This window comes from Anomaloglossus baeobatrachus, chromosome 10 (assembly GCF_048569485.1).
Source record: "Anomaloglossus baeobatrachus isolate aAnoBae1 chromosome 10, aAnoBae1.hap1, whole genome shotgun sequence".
Taxonomy (NCBI): Eukaryota; Metazoa; Chordata; class Amphibia; order Anura; family Aromobatidae; genus Anomaloglossus; species Anomaloglossus baeobatrachus.
The window spans coordinates 32,834,023-32,859,755 of NC_134362.1; the positions used below are offsets into that span (position 1 = coordinate 32,834,023).

General features: G+C 40.2%; 1 protein-coding gene across 8 annotated transcripts in view; it reads right to left on the reverse strand.

Annotated features, from left to right (window-relative positions):
- Positions 1-396: 396 nt before the first annotated feature.
- The window catches only part of MICAL2 (microtubule associated monooxygenase, calponin and LIM domain containing 2), a 336,247-nt gene continuing 310,910 nt past the window's right edge, over positions 397-25,733 (reverse strand). For all 8 annotated transcript variants that reach the window (XM_075325683.1, XM_075325690.1, XM_075325688.1 and 5 more), the window contains 3 exons: positions 17,452-17,551; positions 10,566-10,639; positions 397-9,262 (listed from right to left, as the gene is read on the reverse strand). In XM_075325683.1, the coding sequence (XP_075181798.1) occupies positions 9,057-9,262; positions 10,566-10,639; positions 17,452-17,551 (380 nt within the window). In that variant the 3' untranslated portion in view covers positions 397-9,056. The remainder of the gene's footprint in view (positions 9,263-10,565; positions 10,640-17,451; positions 17,552-25,733) is intronic.

The following is a 25,733-nucleotide window of genomic DNA, read 5'->3' on the forward strand; positions in this document are numbered from 1 at the left end:
AGTTGACTTTTCTCACTTTACAGATAATTTGTATTTTGTATTCAGCTTATAATAGTGTATCGTTATCATAAAACATTAATAAACACAACTATTTACATATATATTTATTTTTAGTGTCTGTAGTAGTATTGCATATTGAAAGTTTAGCAACTTTTTAAAAACTTTTATTCCAACTAATCAACCTGGGTTTTTTTTGGCCAGAATTGTGGCTTAAAAGTAGTTGGAATGAATTTTGCAGATTTTTTTTGATCAACTCATAGTGTTAGAAAAACGGCAACTTTTTACTGTTTTGTTTGTATAGAATTCACTATTTTATTTTGATACTTTAGCCAGTTTTCTGCAAACTATTTTCCACACTGTCCATCTAGTTTTTATTGGGGTATTTTTTTTTTAATATTTTTATGGTTGTTTGTTATTTTTATTTTGTATATATTTTGTGACTAATAATGACATAGATTTATACTACTTGATTATTATTCGAGGCAACTGGAGTTTATATAGGATTTCATTCGTTTTTTTGGAACTGTTTGTTGCTTTTAATTACTTAAATGTTACCATAGTGTCATGAGGCCTTTGATTTTTTTATTTTCTTTTGCATTAGCAGTCTAAGGTTAAGGGTGCGTTCACACGAGCGTATGACTCGTATGATTGTCGGATCGCATCACCAGGCGCGGCCGCACACTCTCCTGACAGGAGCGGGTCAGCTGCATGTATTTCTATGCAGCTGAGACGCTCCTGTCCAAAGAGTGTGTATATGTGCACACCTCCGTTAGGGTGTGTGTGCACTCCTCCGTTAGGGTGTGTGTGCACTCCTCCGTTAGGGTGTGTGTGCACTCCTCTGTTAGGGTGTGTGTGCACTCATCCATTAGGGTGTGTGTGCACTCATCCATTAGGGTGTGTGCGCACTCATCCATTAGGGTGTGTGCGCACTCATCCATTAGGGTGTGTGCGCACTCATCCATTAGGGGGTGTGCGCACTCATCCATTAGGGGGTGTGCGCACTCATCCATTAGGGGGTGTGCGCACTCATCCATTAGGGGGTGTGCGCACTCATCCATTAGGGGGTGTGTGCACTCATCCATTAGGGGGTGTGTGCACTCATCCATTAGGGGGTGTGTGCACTCATCCATTAGGGTGTGAGTGCACTCATCCATTAGGGTGTGTGTGCACTCATCCATTAGGGTATGTGTGCAGGCTGCAGATATTTTCTGCACCACAAAAACGCACCTTGTGGCGGAAAAATGCACTAAAAATTAACCCGAAAACGCATGCGTTTTTAGTACTTTTTTGTGTGTTTGGTGTGTTTTAGTTAATTCAACGGCTGAAAGGGCTAAAAATAGCAAAAAAACCAGACCAACAATCAACACGCTGCTTCTTGTTTCTGCACCAAAAACTGCAAGGAAAAAAGCAGCAACGTGCGCACAGCATTTCAGAATTCTCATAGACTTTGCTTGGATAAGATTTGTGCAACAAACTGGACCAGAAAATGCATAAAAAAAACTGCACCGTGTGCACTGGGCCTTAGAATGGATCCGTTGGCAAAAAAATTGTGCAACTATAACTTTGATTTTTTTACATGATCCGTGGTTTTTTTTTTAACATTGGAGTCTATGGAAATCAGATCTGTTAACTGATTACTATTTATTTAGCCATCCGTTTTTCTTGCAAAGAATTTTTATTTTTTGCTTACTGGATCAGTTTCAAGATAAATAATAATCCATTAGCCATAGACTCACATGTTAAAAAAACAGATCCTGCAAATATCATTTTTTCGAACATGGACTAAAAAGTTGTGTTTTCCAGAACTTTTTTGCCATCGGATCGCTGCTGGATCCATTCTAACGGATGACTACTGGACATGTGAACATTTGCTGGTCTTTCCTAAGGATATGTCGTCTACTGTATACATTTTTATGTAAAGCCTCACTACACTATATATTAACCCTCTTAGTGTCACTTTTGCCCTTGTAACGCCCCTAACTTTTTAATTTTTAAGGAGAAATTAAAAAAATAATCCAGTGTTTTATGTAAATTACAGAAAAGCGCCACCTCTATTCATGGTGCTATATATAAAGATGGCAGCAGATGCATTCTCAGATATGTTACTCTTATAGAATGAAACCTTTTATGTCCACAGTGATACATTTCATTAACCCAGATATCTCCTGTTTCCTCCCTCGCGCGGCTTCAAAAGAAGCAATTGCAAAACTGTGTCACTAAATCTGCACGGACTACAGAAATTATCTGATCTTTCTGAGCTTTAATGTACATTATCCGCTTACATTTATGGATAGGCAATATATATATATATATATATATATATATATATATATATTTCAGACCAAAAGTTTGGACACACCTTCTCATCTCTAGCACAACTGTTAAGAGGAGACTTTGTGCAGCAGCCTTCATGGTAAAATAGTTGCTAGGAATCCACTGCTAAGGACAGGCAACAAGCAGAAGAGACTTGTTTGGGCTAAAGAACACAAGGAATGGACATTAGACCAGTGGAAATCTGTGCTTTGGTCTGATGTGTCTAAATTTGAGATCTTTGAATCCAACCACCGTGTCTTTGTAGAAAAGGTGAACGGATGGACTCTACATGGCTGGTTCCCACCGTGAAGCATGGAGGAGGAGGTGTGATGGTGTGGGGGGGCTTTGCTGGTGACACTGTTGGGGATTTATTCAAAATTAAAGGCATACAGAACCAGCATGGCTACCACAGCATCTTGCAGCGGCGTGCTATTCCATCCGGTTTGCGTTTAGTTGGACCATCATTTATTTTTCAACAGGACAATGACCCCAAACACACCTCCAGGCTGTGTAAGGGATATTTGACTAAGAAGGAGAGTGATGGGGTGCTACGCCAGATGGCCTGGCCTCCACAGTCACCAGACCTGAACCCAATCGAGATGGTTTGGGGTGAGCTGGACCACAGAGTGAAGGCAAAAGGGCCAACAAGTGCTAAGCATCTCTGGGAACTCCTTCAAGACTGTTGGAAAACCATTTCCGGTGACTACCTCTTGAAGCTCATCAAGAGAATGCCAAGAGTGTGCAAAGCAGTAATCAAAGCAAAAGGTGGCTACTTTGAAGAACCTAGAATATAAGACATATTTTCAGTTGTTTCACACTTTTTTGTTAAGTATTTCATTCCACATGTGTTAACTCATAGTTTTGATGCCTTCAATGTGAATCTACAATTTTTAGAGTCATGAAAATAAAGAAAACTCTTTGAATGAGGTGTGTCCAAACTTTTGGTCTATACTGTATATTTACAAAATACATGACTTTTAATGAAGGGAGCACAGAATATACTGACTTATGACTGGCAGACAAAATGCCAATCTTAATGAATCGGATCCTATGTATATTCACTTCACAGCTTCTTCTATTTTTGACTTCTGCAATATTTATTAACTTTTTAATGCTTTTTTTTTTAAGACTATATCTGCAGCAGAATCTGTGTACGTTACCTGTGGATTTGGTGCAGAAAAATTAGTGTATTGTAGATTTTCTGCTCACTTCTATTAATCTGAAACTGTCTCATTCAGATTAATGGATTAGGTGTTCAGACGCAGAAATTTTTGCAACAAAATGTGACGTTTTCCATTGCAAAAAGTGAAACGCGCTGATTCCGAACAAAGAATTAATATCCTGTCGATTTAAAAAACTAAACTATTTTGGAGCATATTTCACACAAAAAAAAAAAATCAAGCAGCATATGGATGCTGTTAAGTTAAAATGTCGTCCATATTATATGTACTGCAGGAAATTTTCATTGTACAGTTTTAATCTTTATTGACATAATTGAAAAATGTTTTGTTTTTCCTTTTTATCTTCCTACCACTTCTCCGGACTTGTAGAACTCGCCATTGTCACATCTCTAATGTTACCTTTATTATTCCCTTGATTTCCTGAAACAGTTTGTTATTAGGAGGGGGAAGTATATGGACTCTTGTAGTTTGCAGAAGTATATGTACCCGTATGCACACATGACACAATGGGAGAGCCGTTGCACTGTTTGTTGCCAGTAATCATATCTTTTCCATTAAAATGGTGCTGTGTTTGTGTTACGTCGCCACCGGAGTCTGCTCCAGCGACCTCTGCTCCGATCGCCAGGCGACGCCGTGTTCCTGACGTAGATGGTGCTGGTGATGGGAGAGGAGTCGATGCCAGCGGCACCGGTGGGCGCAGGCTCCGATCATCCACTGGGCTGGGTTATCTTGGGATCTGCAGTACCGCTGGCTGACTGTGGGTGGCGTGTGTCTTCCAGCTGGAGTTGCCAGCGTTCAGCTACAGCCAATGGGAAGACACCACACCCTTCTTAGTTCCCCTCCTGTCTGCTGACCTCTGCCAGAGATAGTTCTGATTTCCTGGCCCCTGGTCCACCCTATTCTGTTTTGTGATTCCTGTGTGCTGACTTCTGCATGTTTTCTGACTACCCTTCTGCCTGCTGCTTTTGTACCTTGCTGCCCGATCCGGATTTGACCTCTGCTACGTTTTCTGATTACGTCCTTGTCTGCCGATTCTGTCCCTCTTCTGCTATTCTTGGTTTGATCTTGCCTGACTACTACTCTCATCGGACTGCAGCCTTCCACAGGTAGTGATCTCCAGGGTCCTGTGTAATTCCAAATCCCTGTATAGGGGTTAAAGGGTTTCAGGGTTCTGGGGGTCCTGCTTGGTGAGTGGCTTCCCTCTAGTCTGTCCATTACAGCCCGTCTGAATCTGTTGATCCTGGCAAGCGTTACAGTTTGGCTGGTGAGGTTACAGAATGGCATCCGGCTAGTTATAGCTAAGGACCATAGAGCGGTCCACCTGTTTTCTATTTCATCCTGTAGGCATCGTTCACACATAGGGCTGGAGAGGGCATATTTCCAGAACCACATGCCTAATGCCATGGGTGAATTATAATGGGGGCAATCTGGGCTACCAACCGGGGTCCACAGCTCCAAGATGGCCCATAGCTAGATTGCTCTCATGATAGTGTTCTGTGTGGCAACATATATTAACCTCCCTCCCATTCCCCCAGCAAACATCTTTCCATCTTTCCTGGAACTACGCTGCCGGCAATATAGAACGACAGCACAGCTCCAGGGGAGCTCCCATCACCGGCGATGATGTTATCAATGGGTGCCAGCATCAAAAACAGAGCCCCAGGTAAAAGGAAGCGAGGGGAGTATGTGTTTTTTTGTGTATTGGATGTGTAGAGACTCCTACTGTATGTAAGGGGTTATGTGGGGGATCATACATTATATAGGAGTCTATGTGGGGTGGTTCATTCTGTATATAGAGGGGCTATATGAGAGCTCATACTGTATATAGGGGGCTATGTGGGGGCTCATACTGTATATAAGGGGTTTTGTAGGAGCTCATATTGTATATAGCGGGTACTGTGTGGGGGCTCATACTGTATATAGAGAGGCTATGTGGGGCTCATACTGTACATTAGGGTCTATGTGGGGACTCTTACTGTATATAGGGGCTGTGTGTGGGCTCATACTATATATAGAAGGCTATGTGGGGGCTCACACTGTATACAGGAAATATGTGGCGGCTCATACTATAGATAGGGGGCTGTGTGTGCTAATACTATATCTAAGGGCTTTGTGTGGTCTCAGTGTATATGGGGTGGCTGTGTGTTGTCTCATACTGTATATAGGGGGTTGTGTGTGGGCTCATACTGTATATATGGGATTATGTGTGGTCTCATACTGTATATAGGGGGCTGTGTGTGGGCTCATACTGTATATATGGGATTGTGTGTGGTCTCATACTGTATATAGGGGGCTGCGTGTGGTCTCATACTGTATATAGGGGGCTGCGTGTGGGCTCATACTGTATATAGGGTGGCTGTGTGTGGGCTCATACTGTATATATGGGATTGTGTGTAGTCTCATACTGTATATAGGGGGCTGTGTGTTGCTCATATTGTATATAAGGGGGCTATGTGGGGGCTCATACTGTATATAGGAGATATGTGGGGGCTCATAATTTAAATAAGGGCTGTGGGAAGGCTCATACTATAGATAGGGGGCTGTGTGGGCTCATACCATATATAAAGGCTGTGTGTGGTCTCATAGTGTACATAGGGTGGCTGTGTGTGGTCTGATACTATATATAGGGGCAATGTGTGGGCTCATACTGTATATACGGGGTTGTGTGTTGGCTCATACTGTACATAGGGGGCTGTGTGTGGACTCATGTATATAGTGGACTGTCATACTGTATATAGGAGGGCTGTGTGTGGTCTCCTACTGTAAATAGGGGCTGTGTGTGGACTCATACTGTATAGAGGGGGCTATGTGTGGACTCATACTGTATAGAGGGGGCTGTGTGTGGGCTCATACTGTATATAGGGGGCTGTGTTAGGGATCATACTGTATATAGGGGTGCTGTGTGTGGTCTCCTACTGTAAATAGGGGCTGTGTGTGGACTCATACTGTATATAGGAGGCTGTGTGTGGACTCATACTGTATAGAGGGGGCTATGTGTGGGCTCATACTGTACATAGGGGGCTGTGTGTGGACTCATGTATATAGTGGACTGTCATACTGTAAATAGGGGCTGTGTGTGGACTCATACTGTATAGAGGGGGCTGTGTGTGGGCTCATACTGTATATAGGGGGCTGTGTTAGGGATCATACTGTATATAGGGGTGCTGTGTGTGGGCTCATACTGTATATAGGGGGCTGTGTTAGGGCTCATACTGTATATAGGGGTGCTGTGTGTGGGCTCATACTGTATATAGGGGGGGCTGTGTGTGGGTTCACACTGTATATAGGGAGTGTTGTGTTAATATTAATTTCATCCTATTGGTTCGGCCTCCACACCTGTCACATTCTTTCATGTTTCCCACCCCTGCTCTATTATGTATAGCACTATGTTATCTATGGCTTTGTACATAAGTGAAAAAAAAAATGCATGCTATTGTCTTTCTTATTTTATGTCAGCAGATGTGCACCTCAGTATTAACCACGTCACCTATCACATGAGTAATGAAGGGGGATCGTGTGACATGTCATATGATATATCGGGGCTGTGAGTGCCTCTCGCCTCCTGCACTGCCCGGGGCCCCGGGTACTCCTGATCCGCCCCTGCCCAATGCATGCAGAAATGCTGCTAGTTATGGGGAATCTGCATTACTGTGTGTAGAGAGACTACTTGTAATGCACAAAGCTTGGGCTTGATTTCTCATATACTGGCATATATTGTTTCTCTGCTATAATAAAAGTAAAAAAATACAGTGTGAACATATGTAAAATATAACTTCACTTCCTAAAATGCCATTTTGGCCAAACCGTGCAGGAGAACCAATACCAGACCGGCTCAATGCCACAAAAGCTGATTACGGCTGATCTGGATCCCTCACCATCCTCCATATTAACACAGCAGGGTAATGTAAAAGGCACAAACCTCATCACACACAATTCTTCTTTATCATTCCTTTCCTTTCCAAATCATCTCCATTAACAAATTTCTACCATTTTTTTCTGCAAATGTCAGTAAGTCCGTTATTTGAAAAAATGTCCGATCTCTTGCTCTGTTTTAACATCACTTTCTGCCCTTCCCTTCTCCAAAAATTATTTAAACATTTATGTGAATGTACCCTTATAAGTGGCAACAAAGAGGAGGAGAGGGTTATATTCTGTACATTTTTTATAACATGAGGTGAGGAAAGTATCTACAGTCTCAGGGATGTAAGAGAAAAAAAAAGCTTCAGATAGGGAAGAAAGCAGTGAGAGGAAATAAGTGCAGGATAGAAGCTGTCCTGACATATGTACTAATGATGAGGACAGCAGCACCCTGGATGCATACAGCCCTCACATCCAGCCTATATTACTGAGACAGACACTCAAGAGAAAAATCTCATGAGTTTGCAAACTCCAAAGCAGTAAGAGGAAATAAGTGCAGGATAGAAGCTGTCCTGACAAATGCACCAATAATGAAGACAGTAGCTGCCTGGATACACACAGACCTCACATCCAGCCTACATTACTGAGAGAGACACTCAAGAGAAAAATCTAGATCAGTCTGAAAACTGGAAAGCAGTAAAAGGAAATAAGTGCAGGATAGAAGCAGTCCTGACATATGCACTAATGATGAGGACAGCAGCACCCTGGATGCACACAGCCCTCACATCCAGCCTATATTACTGAGAGAGACACTCAAGAGAAAAATCTGGATCAGTCTGAAAACTGGAAATTAGTAAGAGGAAATAAATACAGGATAGAAGCAGTCTTGATATATGCACTTAAGATGAGGACAGCAGCACCCTGGATACACATAGCCCTCGCATCCAGCCTATATTCCTGAGAGAGACAGTCAATAGAAAAATCTGCATCAGTCTGCAAACTGCATTTCACAGGGTCTGAAAATGAATGAAGACTGCAGACTGAAACTTAGTTTGCAGGCAGAACATGTGTATCATATATGCCCCATTTTCCATGATTAAGGAATACCTGGCTGTCTAATGAAGGTGTGACTTTGTGGATGAGTTATCAGTCCTAAAACATCAGTTTTCAATTTAAAAGGAAGCCCTGACCCTGCTGTTTGTACTCCGTGAATTTCATGGTTTGCAAAAGTTATGGTACCTCTATGAATATTTACTTGTATAATGTTTTTTTGTTAGATCTATATACAAAGGCAAGTATGGGCTTCATTATTTTTAGTAATAGTCACAGTCCACACAAAAGCGATAGCAAAAGCAGGCAGAGGCGATGCGGCCCTGACCTTAACCCCGACATCAGCTGTCATCCGGGGGCCGCCCATGGCAAACATCCAACCTCTGGTTCAATGCTCTCTTTGGTTCTTATTCTTTGGTCCGTGAAGATTTAAATAAATAAATATTTGCCCCCTTTTTTTCCTAAGCGATAAAACCATCGGCACCAGATGCAGAGTTCATTCATCCAAAGATACAAGGTGAGGACCTAAAGGAAAAACCATACATGGTCCATATTGTCTCCTGCCCAGCGAGGAGGATACAATGTATCAGCAGATCTGAAGCGCAGATCACAAGGCGACGTTTCCTGGCTTCTTGTGTCCTGGACGCCATCTCTTCATATGAACCTCCTGTGGATGGCGGTCATCTTCAGCTCGCAGTCTTTGGGTAGGGGAATGTCCAGCGGATTTTTCTCCTCTGAGTTTTCCCGGAGTCTTTGTTCCTCAATTCGAGTCACAAGTTGATCCCTCTGCTCGATAACTCTCATCATCTCGGCAAATATCTCCTCTTCTTCTGCAATGTCTTTCTCCTCTTTGAGTGCCGCTGATGTGAGATAAATGAAAAGTGTCAATATTTATAATAATCCCCCCAAGACCCTCACTAATATTATACACAAAGTGGAACCATAGAAAAGGCTTCTTAATTCAGATATCGGTGGGAGGGGGCTTATCCATACCTACGTATAATGCTACACACCAGCGCTGCAATCACTATTCTGCTGGTTGACTCGCTGTGTTCATACATTACTTATTTTGCATTAATCCTGAGTTATACCTTGAATTTTACTCCACCAGCAGAATAGTGAGTGCAGCTCTGGGGTATAATACAGGATGTAACTTAGGATCAGTATTGTAATGTATGTACACAATGAGTGCAGCTCTGGAGTATAATACAGGATATAACTCAGGATCAGTACAGGATAAGTAATGTAATGTATGTACACAGTGACTGCACAAGCAGAATAGTGAGTGCAGCTCTGGTGTATAATACAGGATATAACTCAGGATCAGTACAGGATAAGTAATGTAATGTATGTACACAGTGACTGCACCAGCAGAATAGTGAGTGCAGCTCTGGTGTATAATACAGGATATAACTCAGGATCAGTACAGGATAAGTAATGTAACGTATGTACACAGGGACTGCACAAGCAGAATAGTGAGTGCAGCTCTGGAGTATAATACAGGATGTAACTCAGGATCAGAACAGGATAAGTAATGTAATGTATGTACAAAGTGACAGCACCAGCAGAATAGTGAGTGCAGCTCTGGTGTATAATACAGGATATAACTCAGGATCAGAACAGGATAAGTAATGTAATGTATGTACACAGTGACTGCACCAGCAGAATAGTGAGTGCAGCTCTGGAGTATAATACAGGGTGTAACTCAGGGTCAGTAGAGGATCAGTAATGTAATGTATGTACACAGTGACTGCACCAGCAGAATAGTGAGTGCAGCTCTGGAGTATAATACAGGATGTAACTCAAGATCAGTACAGGATAAGTAATGTAATGTATGTACACAGTGACTGCACCAGCAGAATAGTGAGTGCAGCTCTAGAGTATAATACAGGAGGTAACTCAGGATCAGTACAGGATCAGTAATGTATGTACACAGTGACTGCACCAGCAGAATAGTGAGTGCAGCTCTGGAGTATAATACAGGATGTAACTCAGGATCAGTGCAGGATAAGTAATGTATGTACACAGTGTCAGTAAGCAGGACAAGCGCTGCGCAGACACAGAACAAGCAGTGAAATCTGGGAGATTTCAGCTTTGAAATTAGACTTGGGTTTTGTAGGTTGGTACACTATACAGTATATATATATATATATACACACTTACGGTTAATCATCATCTTCTCTCGAAGTTTTTGTTCTAATCGTCCCTGTTGATCTTCCAGCTTTATCTCTTTTGCTCTGTAGAAAGCACAAACATTCTCCATATATCACAATCTTGTCACCAATTATTTATTACTCATTAATGTTTTTCATTTCTACATCAAATTCAAGATGGAAACATTTTTTTTTACATGGAGAAATTGAATACCCATCCTGATCATGTCCTGTTCACACAGGAGGAGAGTATACTACATTGTAACAAATCATGTATGCTGCATAGTATAGAATCATGTATGCTACATAGTATAGAATCATGTATGCTACATAGTATAGAATCATGTATGCTACATAGTATAGAATCATGTATGCTACATAGTATAGAATCATGTATGCTACATAGTATAGAATCATGTATGCTACATAGTATAGAATCATGTATGCTACATAGTATAGAATCATGTATGCTGCATAGTATAGAATCATGTATGCTACATAGTATAGAATCATGTATGCTACATAGTATAGAATCATGTATGCTACATAGTATAGAATCATGTATGCTACATAGTATAGAATCATGTATGCTACATAGTATAGAATCATTCATGCTACATAGTATAGAATCATATATGCTGCATAGTATAGAATCATGTATGCTACATAGTATAGAATCATGTATGCTACATAGTATAGAATCATGTATGCTAAATAGTATAGAATCATGTATGCTACATAGTATAGAATCATATATGCTGCATAGTATAGAATCATGTATGCTACATAGTATAGAATCATGTATGCTGCATAGTATAGAATCATGTATGCTACATAGTATAGAATCATATATGCTACATAGTATAGAATTATGTATGCTACATAGTATAGAATCATATATGCTACATAGTATAGAATTATGTATGCTGCATAGTATAGAATCATGTATGCTACATAGTATAGAATATGTATACTACACAGTATAGAATCTTGTATGCTACATAGTATAGAATCATGTATGCTGCATAGTATAGAATCATGTATGCTACATAGTATAGAATCATGTATGCTACATAGTATAGAATCATGTATGCTACATAGTATAGAATCATGTATGCTACATAGTATAGAATCATGTATGCTACATAGTATAGAATCATGTATGCTGCATAGTATAGAATCATGTATGCTACATAGTATAGAATCATGTATGCTACATAGTATAGAATCATGTATGCTACATAGTATAGAATCATGTATGCTACATAGTATAGAATCATGTATGCTACATAGTATAGAATCATTCATGCTACATAGTATAGAATCATATATGCTGCATAGTATAGAATCATGTATGCTACATAGTATAGAATCATGTATGCTACATAGTATAGAATCATGTATGCTACATAGTATAGAATCATGTATGCTACATAGTATAGAATCATATATGCTGCATAGTATAGAATCATGTATGCTACATAGTATAGAATCATGTATGCTGCATAGTATAGAATCATGTATGCTACATAGTATAGAATCATATATGCTACATAGTATAGAATTATGTATGCTACATAGTATAGAATCATATATGCTACATAGTATAGAATTATGTATGCTGCATAGTATAGAATCATGTATGCTACATAGTATAGAATATGTATACTACACAGTATAGAATCTTGTATGCTACATAGTATAGAATCATGTATGCTGCATAGTATAGAATCATGTATGCTACATAGTATAGAATCATGTATGCTACATAGTATAGAATCATGTATGCTACATAGTATAGAATCATGTATGCTACATAGTATAGAATCATGTATGCTACATAGTATAGAATCATGTATGCTACATAGTATAGAATCATATATGCTGCATAGTATAGAATCATGTATGCTACATAGTATAGAATCATGTATGCTACATAGTATAGAATCATGTATGCTACATAGTATAGAATCATGTATGCTACATAGTATAGAATCATATATGCTGCATAGTATAGAATCATGTATGCTACATAGTATAGAATCATGTATGCTGCATAGTATAGAATCATGTATGCTACATAGTATAGAATCATATATGCTACATAGTATAGAATTATGTATGCTACATAGTATAGAATCATATATGCTACATAGTATAGAATTATGTATGCTGCATAGTATAGAATCATGTATGCTACATAGTATAGAATATGTATACTACACAGTATAGAATCTTGTATGCTACATAGTATAGAATCATGTATGCTACATAGTATAGAATCATATATGCTACATAGTATAGAATCATGTATGCTACATAGTATAGAATCATATATGCTACATAGTATAGAATTATGTATGCTGCATAGTATAGAATCATGTATGCTACATAGTATAGAATCATGTATGCTACATAGTATAGAATCATGTATGCTGCATAGTATAGAATCATGTATGCTACATAGTATAGAATCATGTATGCTACATAGTATAGAATCATATATGCTGCATAGTATAGAATCATGTATGCTACATAGTATAGAATTATGTATGCTACATAGTATAGAATCATATATGCTGCATAGTATAGAATCATGTATGCTACATAGTATAGAATCATATATGCTGCATAGTATAGAATCATGTATGCTACATAGTATAGAATCATGTATGCTGCATAGTATAGAATCATATATGCTACATAGTATAGAATTATGTATGCTACATAGTATAGAATCATATATGCTACATAGTATAGAATTATGTATGCTGCATAGTATAGAATCATGTATGCTACATAGTATAGAATATGTATACTACACAGTATAGAATCTTGTATGCTACATAGTATAGAATCATGTATGCTACATAGTATAGAATCATATATGCTACATAGTATAGAATCATATATGCTACATAGTATAGAATCATATATGCTACATAGTATAGAATTATGTATGCTGCATAGTATAGAATCATGTATGCTACATAGTATAGAATCATGTATGCTACATAGTATAGAATCATGTATGCTGCATAGTATAGAATCATGTATGCTACATAGTATAGAATCATGTATGCTACATAGTATAGAATCATATATGCTACATAGTATAGAATCATATATGCTACATAGTATAGAATCATATATGCTACATAGTATAGAATTATGTATGCTGCATAGTATAGAATCATGTATGCTACATAGTATAGAATCATGTATGCTACATAGTATAGAATCATGTATGCTACATAGTATAGAATCATGTATGCTACATAGTATCGAATCATGTATGCTACATAGTATCGAATCATGTATGCTGCATAGTATAGAATCATGTATGCTACATAGTATCGAATCATGTATGCTACATAGTATCGAATCATGTATGCTGCATAGTATCGAATCATGTATGCTACATAGTATAGAATTATGTATGCTGCATAGTATCAAATCATGTATGCTACATAGTATAGAATCATGTATGCTACATAGTATAGAATCATGTATGCTACATAGTATCGAATCATGTATGCTACATAGTACAGAATCATGTATGCCACATAGTATCGAATCATGTATGCTACATAGTATAGAATCATGTATGCTACATAGTACAGAATCATGTATGCTACATAGTATCGAATCATGTATGCTGCATAGTATCGAATCATGTATGCTGCATAGTATCGAATCATGTATGCTACATAGTATAGAATCATGTATGCTACATAGTACAGAATCATGTATGCTACACAGTACAGAATCATGTATGCTACATAGTACAGAATCATGTATGCTACATAGTACAGAATCATGTATGCTGCATAGTATCGAATCATGTATGCTGCGTAGTATCGAATCATGTATGCTGCATAGTATCGAATCATGTATGCTACATTGTATCGAATCATGTATGCTGCATAGTATCGAATCATGTATGCTACATAGTACAGAATCATGTATGCTACATAGTACAGAATCATGTATGCTGCATAGTATCGAATCATGTATGCTGCATAGTATCGAATCATGCTTCTCTGTGTGCAGAACATGATGAGGCAGTGGGTGTTACTTTAAAGGAAATATATTACCTGGTCTGTTATTGGTGGGATCAATGGGGACCCATCTACCTACTCAGCATGTCCTAAAAGGACATTTATAATGTGCTGAAGGTAGTATCATGGCATCTCTGAGGCTTTGTTTGATGGAGGCGTATGCACACTTCATGCTGCCATATGGTGCTAAGCTTGGCCATTTTTCATAGGTTTATAGAAAAACTATCTATGGGTGCAGTATCATACAGTGGAATGCAAAAGTGTGGGAACCCCTGGTCAAAATTACTGTTATTGTGAACATTTAAAGTTGAAAATGAAATGATCTCTAAAAGGCATAAAGTTAAAGATGATACGTTTCCTTTGTATTTTAGACAACAAAAAAAAATATTTTCATCTTTTACATTTTAAAAATTACAAAGAGGAAACTGGTCCAATGCAAAAGATTGGGCACCCTTGGAGATTTGTGTGCTCAGATAACTTTTGACCAAGGTTTCAGACTTTAATTAGCCTGTTAGGGTTATGGCTTGTTCACTATCATCGTTAAGAAAGGCTAGGTGATGCAAATTTCACAGATTTATAAAAATCCAGCCTCCTCTAACCTTGTGCCCAAAAAAAACCCCAGCTGCCATGGATTCTTCTTCTAAGCAGCTGCCTAGCACTCTGAAAATTGAAATGGTAGAGGCCCACAATGTAGGAGAAGGTTGTAAGAAGATAGCAAAGTGTTTTTCAAGTTTGCTTTCCTCAGTTGAAAATGTAATTAAGAAATGAGAGTTACCAGGAACAGCGAAGGTCAAGATAAGGTCTGGAAGACCATGAAAAATTTCTGTGAGCGCTGCTGGTAAGATTGCTAGAGAGCCAAATCAAAATCCCTGCCTGACTGCAAAAGACCTTCAGGAAGATTTATCAGACTCTGGAGTTGTGGTACATTGTTCTTCTGTTCAGAGACAACTGCACAAATATGGCCTTCATGGAAGAGTCATTAGAAGAAAACCTCTCCTGTGTCTTCACCATATAAATCAGTATTGTGCAAACGATGCATTTTGGAAACAAGTCACTTGCACCGATGATGTTAAAATAGATCTTTGGCCACGATGATCAAAGGTATGTGTGGAGAAAAAAAAGAGGACAGGATTTCAGGAAAAGATCATCTCGCCAACCGTTAAGTATGGGGGGGGATCAATTATGCTTTGGGTTTGCGTTGCAGCCATTGGCGCGGGGAACATTTCACTAGTAGAGGGAAGAATGGATTCAATGAAATTTCAACAAATTCTTGATGTAAACATAATCCCAACTGTAAAAAAAAGCTGAAGTTGAAAAGAGGATGGCTTCTGCTAATGGATAATGATCCTAAACACATGTCAAAATCCACAATAGATGACTTCAAAAGGCGCAAGCTGAAGGTTTTACAATGGCCCTCACAGTCCCTTGATCTGAAAATTATTGAAAATCTCTGCTAGACCTCAAAAGAGCAGTGCATGCAAGGCGAGCCAGGAATCTCACAGAACTGGAAGACGTTTCCAAGGAAGAACAGTACATGCAAGATAAGCCAGGAATCTCATAGAACTGGAAGACGTCTCCAAGGAGGAAGCAGTGCATGCAAGACGAACCAGGAATCTCATAGAACTGGAAGTTGTCTCCAAGGAAGAGCAGTACATGCAATACGAGCCAGGAATCTCATAGAACTGGAAGATGTCTCCAAGGAAGAGCAGTGCATGCAAGACAAGCCAGGAATCTCACTGAACTGGAAGACGTCTCCAAGGAAGAGCAGTACATGCAAGACAAGCCAGGAATCTCACAGAACTGGAATACATCTCCAAGGAAGAGCAGTGCATGCAAGACAAGCCAGGAATCTCACAGAACTGGAAGATGTCTCTAAGGAAGAGCAGTGCATGTAAGATGAGCCAGGAATCTCACTGAACTGGAAGACGTCTCCAAGGAGGAAGCAGTGCATGCAAGACGAGCCAGGAATCTCACAGAACTGGAAGACGTCTCTAAGAAAGATCAGTGCATGCAAGGCGAGCCAGGAATCTCATAGAACTGGAAGATGTCTCCAAGTAAGAGCAGTGCATGCAAGACAAGCCAGGAATCTCACTGAACTGGAAGACGTCTCCAAGGAAGAGCAGTACATGCAAGACGAGACAGGAATCTCACTGAACTGGAAGACGTCTCCAAGGAAGAGCAGTGCATGCAAGACAAGCCAGGAATCTCACAGAACTAGAATACATCTCCAAGGAAGAGCAGTGCATGCAAGACAAGCCAGGAATCTCACAGAACTGGAAGATGTCTCTAAGGATGAGCAGTGCATGTAAGATGAGCCAGGAATCATATAATTATAAAAAGTTACAATTGCACACAGCCCCATAATTAGGATACGACAATCTGCGATAACACGTAACCAGGTTATGTATTAATTGTTAGTGAACGTGTGGCGCCTAAGCGTGCACTTATCGCCGTGCGAATATTAAATGGAAGCGCGGTCTTGTTCTCATTAATCGTGCTGCGCCTGAGATTACACATCTGTTTTTGTAGCCTCCGGCAAAAAACAAAAATAAATAAAATATTTATTTCTCTTGATTCGCCATCTCCGGGTGAAGTGGAAAGAAGCGATTGTAGCTGTTTGCGTTCCATATTATTTCTTTCCCTCTCGCTATGCTAATGAGAACAATCTATGCGAGGAGTTAAAGCCTCAATTTAGTGCGGTAATAAGATCTGCATGCGTTGGAAAGACAATATACACCTGTGCGGACGGCCAAAATTAATAGGTTTCCATATTTCCTGTCCCCCTGTGTCCCCCCCACCATTGTGCATACTGATGGCGAGCGCTACCGAACTTACACAGATGAGAGCTCAGACTCGTAACGATTCAATTTACTCTTTTCTAGGGCAAGCTGGAACCAGTCGCGCAGGAGCCGGGCTTCATCCTGTGCGCCTGAATCTGTTAGAGAAATGAAGGAGGAATAACACCGGTTATGTGGCTTCACTCTGCATTAGGCGACTGTTTTACATTCACTTTGCATGAGATGTATTTACTGCCATGATAAACGGTTTAGTATGCGCATGTTCCAGTTACTTGGTTTTTATCTTATTCTGTCTGTTGCAGGGAGAAAGGGTCGACATTGGACTAAGATTTACCAATAGTAACAATAAAATAATAATAATAATAATTAATAAAAATAATTAAAAGGACCTTTTAATCTGGCATTTGGTAATTCAAGAACCGGGGTCCTACACTATCCCTAATCTCAGGGATACTCCTGATGGTGGAGAGGCTTCAGTCTCCTTCATGGCTCTTCTCCTGACCAGTCCTGATCTGATTCCCCCTCCTCCCAGGGAGGGACAAGACAGGAGTCCCCCAAGCTAGGGGCCCTATGCTATCCCTAATCTCAGGGATACTCCTGATGGTGGAGAGGCCTGAGTCTCCTATCTGGCCTTTCTTTTGACCAGTCCTGATCTGATTTCTCCTCCACCCAAGGAGGGACAATACAGGAGTCCCCCAAGCTAGGGTGCCCTAAACTATCCCTAATCTGAGGGATACTCCTGATGGTGCAAAGACCTGAGTCTCCTTCCTGGCCCTGCTCCTGACCAGTCCTGATCTGATACTCCCTTCTCCAGGGAAGGATGAGACAGGAGTCCTAAGCTATCCCTAATCTGAGGGATACTCCTGATGGTAGAGAGACCTGAGTCTCCTTCCTGGCCCTGCTCCTGACCAGTCCTGATTTTATTCCCCCTCCTCCCAGGGAGGGACAAGACAGGAGTCCCTTTAAGCTAGGTGGCTATATGCTATCCTTAATCTCAGGGATACTCCTGATGGTGGAGAGGCCTGAGTCTCCTTCCTGGCCCTGCTTCTGACCAGTCCTGATATGATTTTCCCTCCTCCCAGGGAGGGACGAGACAGGAGTCCCTCAAGCTAGGTGGCTCTTTGCTATCCCTAATCTCAGGGATACTCATGATGGTGGCGAAGCCTGTGTCTCCTTCCTGGCCTTGCTCCTGACCAGTCCTGATCTGATTCCCCCTCATCCCAGGGAGGGACGAAACAGGAGTGTGTTGAAACTCACAGATTAAAGACAAACAAGTGAAAACCAAAACTCTGTCACACAGCAAGCATACACACAGGATAAGACAATAAGAGATTCAGGAGGAAAACAAGAGCAGGAAGGAAGCTACAAAACAACAGTGGTAAACTCTACAACCGCTCCAAGCAATAGGCACAACTAAAGCACAACTTTAACCAGCGAGTCTGGGAGACCACACCGACCAACACAAAATAAACTATAGTTGACATGGGTAGAAGGATTCCACTAGCATAAATAGGAGGGAATAAGATACAATAGGTCTCCCCACAACATATGATTAAAGGAGCAAGCAAACTAGCACTCTTGCTAGCCTGCCTATGAGTTGACACCTGAGTCTGCTTGTGTCGATCCTAGACACCAGAAAAAACATCGGGCTGAGTAAAAAAATCTGCAATCTTAACAGAGTCAAATTCCGTCATGACAGTCAACGAGGTTTCTGAAAAACTCCTTGTGAACCCTCCCCCTGGCACTCCTATTAACTCTGCCCCCTTATGATGTTTTCTGCACAGAATCTACAGTAGTAGTGGAGGTAGAAGCAGAAAGCTAGCGCTGCACTCACAGCTCCCTCATTGTCTATTACCAAGGATCCAGGACGTCATCAGAGGAGGCAGCGATGCAAGAAACTGTAGTAAGTAACTGCAGTGCTGCCACCTGTGGCTGAGCAAGGCAGTCCTGGGTATTGATGTCAAACCTCTAAATTCTGGATTAAGAGGAGTTTATGTTTAGCCAAATTAGGACTAGTCCCCTCACTTTGTAGGCCCCAGACCGACAATGTCTGCCATCAGGGGTGAAGCTAAGGAAAGTTCACCACTGTGTCTTGGTGCATTATGTCCCCTCTGCAACTAATTCCCATGTGCTTCATAACAATGGGGAGGGAGGCTCTGATACAAATTTTTCATTTTTTTCCCCCCTAAATGCACTGAAGACCCCGGCAACCTATATTTTATTAATTATATGTTAATACTAGATAAAATAAAGAAAAATAATAAAGAAATGCAATAGTAAAATAAAGCCATACAACGGCCGCCATGTCTCCCTCCAGAAAATGGGTTTTGGAGATGATTCCGAGAGACTCGTCCATAATTCCGGCCCATTGTGAGCGGCTCATCTTCTCTTCAGGACTTTATTGCATTTTGTCTCACCCACGGATGTTCTCGGCTAATTCGTCCGCCTGCTAAATGGACGGCGGCGGCAACAAAGGATCTTTTCATTCCTCGCTACCGTAATTATTAGAGGCGAAACTGCATAAATGTTATTGAGAAGTTGTGTTCGGAGCCCCGTCTCCTCGCTTCGTTATTCTCGGCCGCGATAATTTTCTAATTATCTTAACATTACTTACAGAGCAATTTGAAATGTATCACTACAGATGAAACGAGGCTGATTTAATAAGCACAGGACAATGACTGAGCCGCCGGCCTTATTATACATGACAGCCATAAGAGGGATCTTAACCCTTGTCATAGTTGAGTGGTAACTGCAAAATAACACCCAGAGCCATGATATGTTCTGTAGGAAGCGTGGATGAGAGCAAAAAATGCAATTATATGCAAAATTCAATATATACATTCTACTTATATCTACATTTAATACAAAGCATTATTTGTCTCTTAATTCAGCCCCACATGGGAAGCTTATATCAGGTATTCTTTATCTCCTAATTTAACTCCTCATGGGAAGCTTATATCAGGTATTCTTTGTCTCCTAATTTAGCTCCTCATGGGAAGCTTATATCATGTATTCTTTGTCTCCTAATTTAACTCCTCATGTGAAGCTTATATCAGGTATTCTTTATCTCCTAATTTAACTCCTCATGTGAAGCTTATATCAGGTATTCTTTGTCTCCTAATTTAACTCCTCATGGGAAGCTTATATCAGGTATTCTTTGTCTCCTAATTTAACTCCTCATGTCAAGCTTATATCAGGTATTCTTTATCTCCTAATTCAGCTCCACATGGGAAGCTTATATCATGTATTCTTTGTCTCCTAATTTAGCTCCTCACGGGAAGCTTATATCAGGTATTCTTTGTCTCCTAATTTAACTCCTCATGTGAAGCTTATATCAGGTATTCTTTATCTCCTAATTCAGCCCCACATGGGAAGCTTATATCAGGTATTCTTTGTCTCCTAATTTAGCTCCTCATGGGAAGCTTATATCAGGTATTCTTTGTCTCCTAATTTAGCTCCTCATGGGAAGCTTATATCAGGTATTCTTTATCTCCTAATTCAGCTCCACATGGTAAGCTTATATCAGGTATTCTTTGTCTCCTAATTTAGCTCCACATGGAAAGCTTATATCAGGTATTCTTTGTCTCCTAAGTCAGCTCCACATGGGAAGCTTATATCAGGTATTCTTTGTCTCCTAATTCAGCTCCACATGGGAAGCTTATATCAGGTATTCTTTGTCTCCTAATTCAGCTCCACATGGGAAGCTTATATCAGGTATTCTTTGTCTCCTAATTCAGCTCCACATGGGAAGCTTATATCAGGTATTCTTAGTCTCCTAATTTAGCTCCACATGGGAAGCTTATATCAGGTATTCTTTGTCTCCTAATTCAGCTCCACATGGTAAGCTTATATCAGATATTCTTTGTCTCCTAATTTAACTCCTCATGGTAAGCTTATATCATGTATTCTTTGTCTGCTAATTCAGGTCCACATGGGAAGCTTATATCAGTAATTCTTTGTCTCCTAGTTTAACTCCATATGGGAAGCTTATATCCTGTATTCTTTGTCTCCTAATTTAACTCCTCATGGGAAGCTTATATCATATATTCTTTGTTTCCTAGTTTATCTCCACATGGAAAGCTTATATCAGGTATTCTTTGTCTCCTAATTCAGCTCCTCATGGGAAGCTTATATCAGGTATTCTTTGTCTCCTAATTTAGCTCCTCATGGGAAGCTTATATCAGGTATTCTTTGTCTCCTAATTCAGCTCCACATGGGAAGCTTATATCAGGTATTCTTTGTCTCCTAATTTAGCTCCTCATGGGAAGCTTATATCAGGTATTCTTTGTCTCCTAATTTAGCTCCTCATGGGAAGCTTATATCAGGTATTCTTTATCTCCTAATTCAGCTCCACATGGTAAGCTTATATCAGGTATTCTTTGTCTCCTAATTTAGCTCCACATGGAAAGCTTATATCAGGTATTCTTTGTCTCCTAAGTCAGCTCCACATGGGAAGCTTATATCAGGTATTCTTTGTCTCCTAATTCAGCTCCACATGGGAAGCTTATATCAGGTATTCTTTGTCTCCTAATTCAGCTCCACATGGGAAGCTTATATCAGGTATTCTTTGTCTCCTAATTCAGCTCCACATGGGAAGCTTATATCAGGTATTCTTAGTCTCCTAATTTAGCTCCACATGGGAAGCTTATATCAGGTATTCTTTGTCTCCTAATTCAGCTCCACATGGTAAGCTTATATCAGATATTCTTTGTCTCCTAATTTAACTCCTCATGGTAAGCTTATATCATGTATTCTTTGTCTGCTAATTCAGGTCCACATGGGAAGCTTATATCAGTAATTCTTTGTCTCCTAGTTTAACTCCATATGGGAAGCTTATATCCTGTATTCTTTGTCTCCTAATTTAACTCCTCATGGGAAGCTTATATCATATATTCTTTGTTTCCTAGTTTATCTCCACATGGAAAGCTTATATCAGGTATTCTTTGTCTCCTAATTCAGCTCCTCATGGGAAGCTTATATCAGGTATTCTTTGTCTCCTAATTTAGCTCCTCATGGGAAGCTTATATCAGGTATTCTTTGTCTCCTAATTCAGCTCCACATGGGAAGCTTATATCAGGTATTCTTTGTCTCCTAATTTAGCTCCTCATGGGAAGCTTATATCAGGTATTCTTTGTCTCCTAATTTAGCTCCTCATGGGAAGCTTATATAATGTATTCTTTGTCTTCTAATTCAGCTTCACATGGGAAGCTTATATTATGTATTCTTTCTCTCCTAATGTAGCTCCTCATGGGAAGGAAGCTTATATCATGTATTCTTTGTCTCCTAATTTAACTCCACATTGGAAGCTTGTAACATGTATTCGTTGTCTTCTAATTCAGCTCCACATGGGAAGCTTATATCATGTATTCTTTGTCTCCTAATTTAGCTCCTCATGGGAAGCTTATATCATGTATTTTTTGTCTCCTAATTTAGCTCCTCATGGGAAGCTTATATCATGTATGCTTTGTCTCCCAATTCAGCTCTACATGGAAAGCGTATATCATATATTCTTTGTCTCTTAATTCAGCTCCACATGGGAAGCCTATATCATGTATTCTTTGTCTCCTAATTCAGCTCCACATGGGAAGCTACTTTCATGTATTTTTTGTCTCCTAATTCAGCTCCAGATGCCAAAAATGCTCAGTTCTGGAGCTGTTCCATCTTCTGATAGTGGCCACAGCCAGGTACTGCACATCCGCCTCCTATTGTTTTAAATGGGAGGCGGTTGTGCAGTACCCGGCCGCGGCCACTATGAGAAGACGGAGCAGCTCCAGAACTGAGCATTTCCTGCTACCGCCGACAGGACCGAGAACAGCTGATCGGTGGGGGTGCTGGGTGCCGATCAGATATTGATGACCTATCCTAAGGATAGGCCATCAATGTAAAAGTAGTGGACAACCCCTTTAGGGGATGTCCAGTTATAGAAAAACCCAACCCCATGTTAATGGTGGAAGCGTCTAGGCATAGTCCACCTTCCGAAACAATGGCAAGAAAATCACAGAGGGAATAGCTTCGTACATCCACCAACAGCTTCTTATAGTACCCCAATATGGCCACCATACACATTGTTCTGGGCTCCAACGATACTCCATCCAACGACTTCACTTTGTAGTAACACCCAAAAAAAATCGCATTTTTGCCAGCATTTTTATGGTGAAACTTGGCATCATATGTTGGGATCTGCAGACTGTGATGTTATTGATGGGACAGCAAAAAGGAATAGCACAATCAATGTCACTCTGGCTCTAGACTGTAAGCTCTGAAGATCAGGGCCCTGGTCATACAGTGATGCCGGATATAGATATCCTCCGCACACAAATGGTTAAGAAATGTCTAAAATTCCAACTAATTCATATCATTTTAATGTCAAGTACAGCAGCTGAAATCAGATTTGTAACCTTGTTGGATAATTAAACCATTCGTTAACTCGTCTGACGATGAACCACGCCAGAACAACGACACCACTAAGTACAAATGTCGCCTGTAATGGGTTAATTGGCCGGTTAATACATATTGCTCTCATTTATCAGCGACACTCGGCTCTTATGTCTGCCTGAAAAGACACATTTCACAATTAGCCAAATAATCTGCTGCGTCCCAATCAGCTCAAAGAGGCCTTAATGGTGGAAATGACATTACTGCTATTTATGGTGGGGGGTAGGGGAGAATGTGACATCTCAGGGCTGAGGGAATTGTCAATTAGTATCCATAGAGAAGGAATACAAAGTTCATCCATCTATCTAGCTAATCTAGTTTCTCTGATTGTCTATCTCTACCTCAGCTATATTTTACCATGTACCTAAGAGTCGTAGTTACCATATAAAATGGAAATTATCATGAAATTGGGGGTTATCCTATTTGTATGGGTTGTTCTTGTCTACAAAGGGGTTGTCATAATGTATCAGGGGACAGTTATCATGTATCAGGGGATTGTTAGTTATCATCCTGCTGTTATCACTTATCAGGTACAGTTATCATGTATCGGGAGATTGTTAGGTATCATCCTGCTGTTATCACTTATCAGGGGACAGATATCATGTATCGGGGGATTGTTAGGTATCATCCTGCTGTTATCACTTATCAGGGGACAGTTATCATGTATTGGGGGATTGTTAGGTATCATCCTGCTGTTATCACTTATCAGGTACAGTTATCATGTATCGGAAGATTGTTAGGTATCATCCTGCTATTATCACTTATCAGGGGACAGTTATCATGTATCGGGGGGGTTGTTAGTTATCATCCTGCTGTTATCACTTATCAGGGGACAGTTATCATGTATCGGGAGATTGTTAGGTATCATCCTGCTGTTATCACTTATCAGGGGACAGTTATGTATTAGGAGATTGTTAGGTATCATCCTGCTGTTATCACTTATCAAGGAACAGTTATCATGTATCAGGGGATTGTTATGTATCATCCTGCTGTTATCGCTTATCAGGGGACAGTTATCATGTATTGGGGAGATTGTTAGGTATCATCCTGCTGTTATCACTTATCAGGGGACAGTTATCATGTATCGGTGGATTGTTATGTGTCATCCTGCTGTTATCACTTATCAGGGGACAGTTATCATGTATCAGGGGATTGTTATGTATCATCCTGCTGTTATCACTTATCAGGGGACAGTTATCATGTATCGGTGGATTGTTATGTGTCATCCTGCTGTTATCACTTATCAGGGGACAGTTATCATGTATCAGGGGATTGTTATGTATCATCCTGCTGTTATCACTTATCAGGGGGCAGTTATCATGTATCAGGGGATTATTTTGTATCATCCTGCTGTTATCACTTATCATGGGACAGTTAGCATGTATTGGGGGATTCTTATGTATCAACCTACTGTTATCAGTGATCAGGGGACAGTTATGTATCCGGGGATTGTTATGTGTCATCCTGCTGTTATCACTTATGAGGGAACAGTTATCACGTATCGGGGGATTGTTATGTATCATCCTGCTATCATCACTCATCAGGAGACAGTTACCATGTATCACAGGATTGTTATGTATCAGGCATCTGTGATCATGGACCAGGGGATTGCTATTATTTCCTCCAAATAGAGGTGTAAGGCTATGTGCCCACGCTGCGGATTTACCGCGGATTTTGCCGCGGATTTGCTGCGGATTTACCGCGGATTTTCCGAAAATCTGCAGCAGCGGCACTTCCAAGCCATTTCAATGGCATTTTGGAAATGCTGTGTCCATGCTGCGGATTTTTCCGCGGCGGATTTGCCGCGGATTTTGATCCGGAAAAATCTGCAGCATGTCAATTATTGTTGCGGATTTTGGTGCGGATTTTGGGTATAGAATGGGG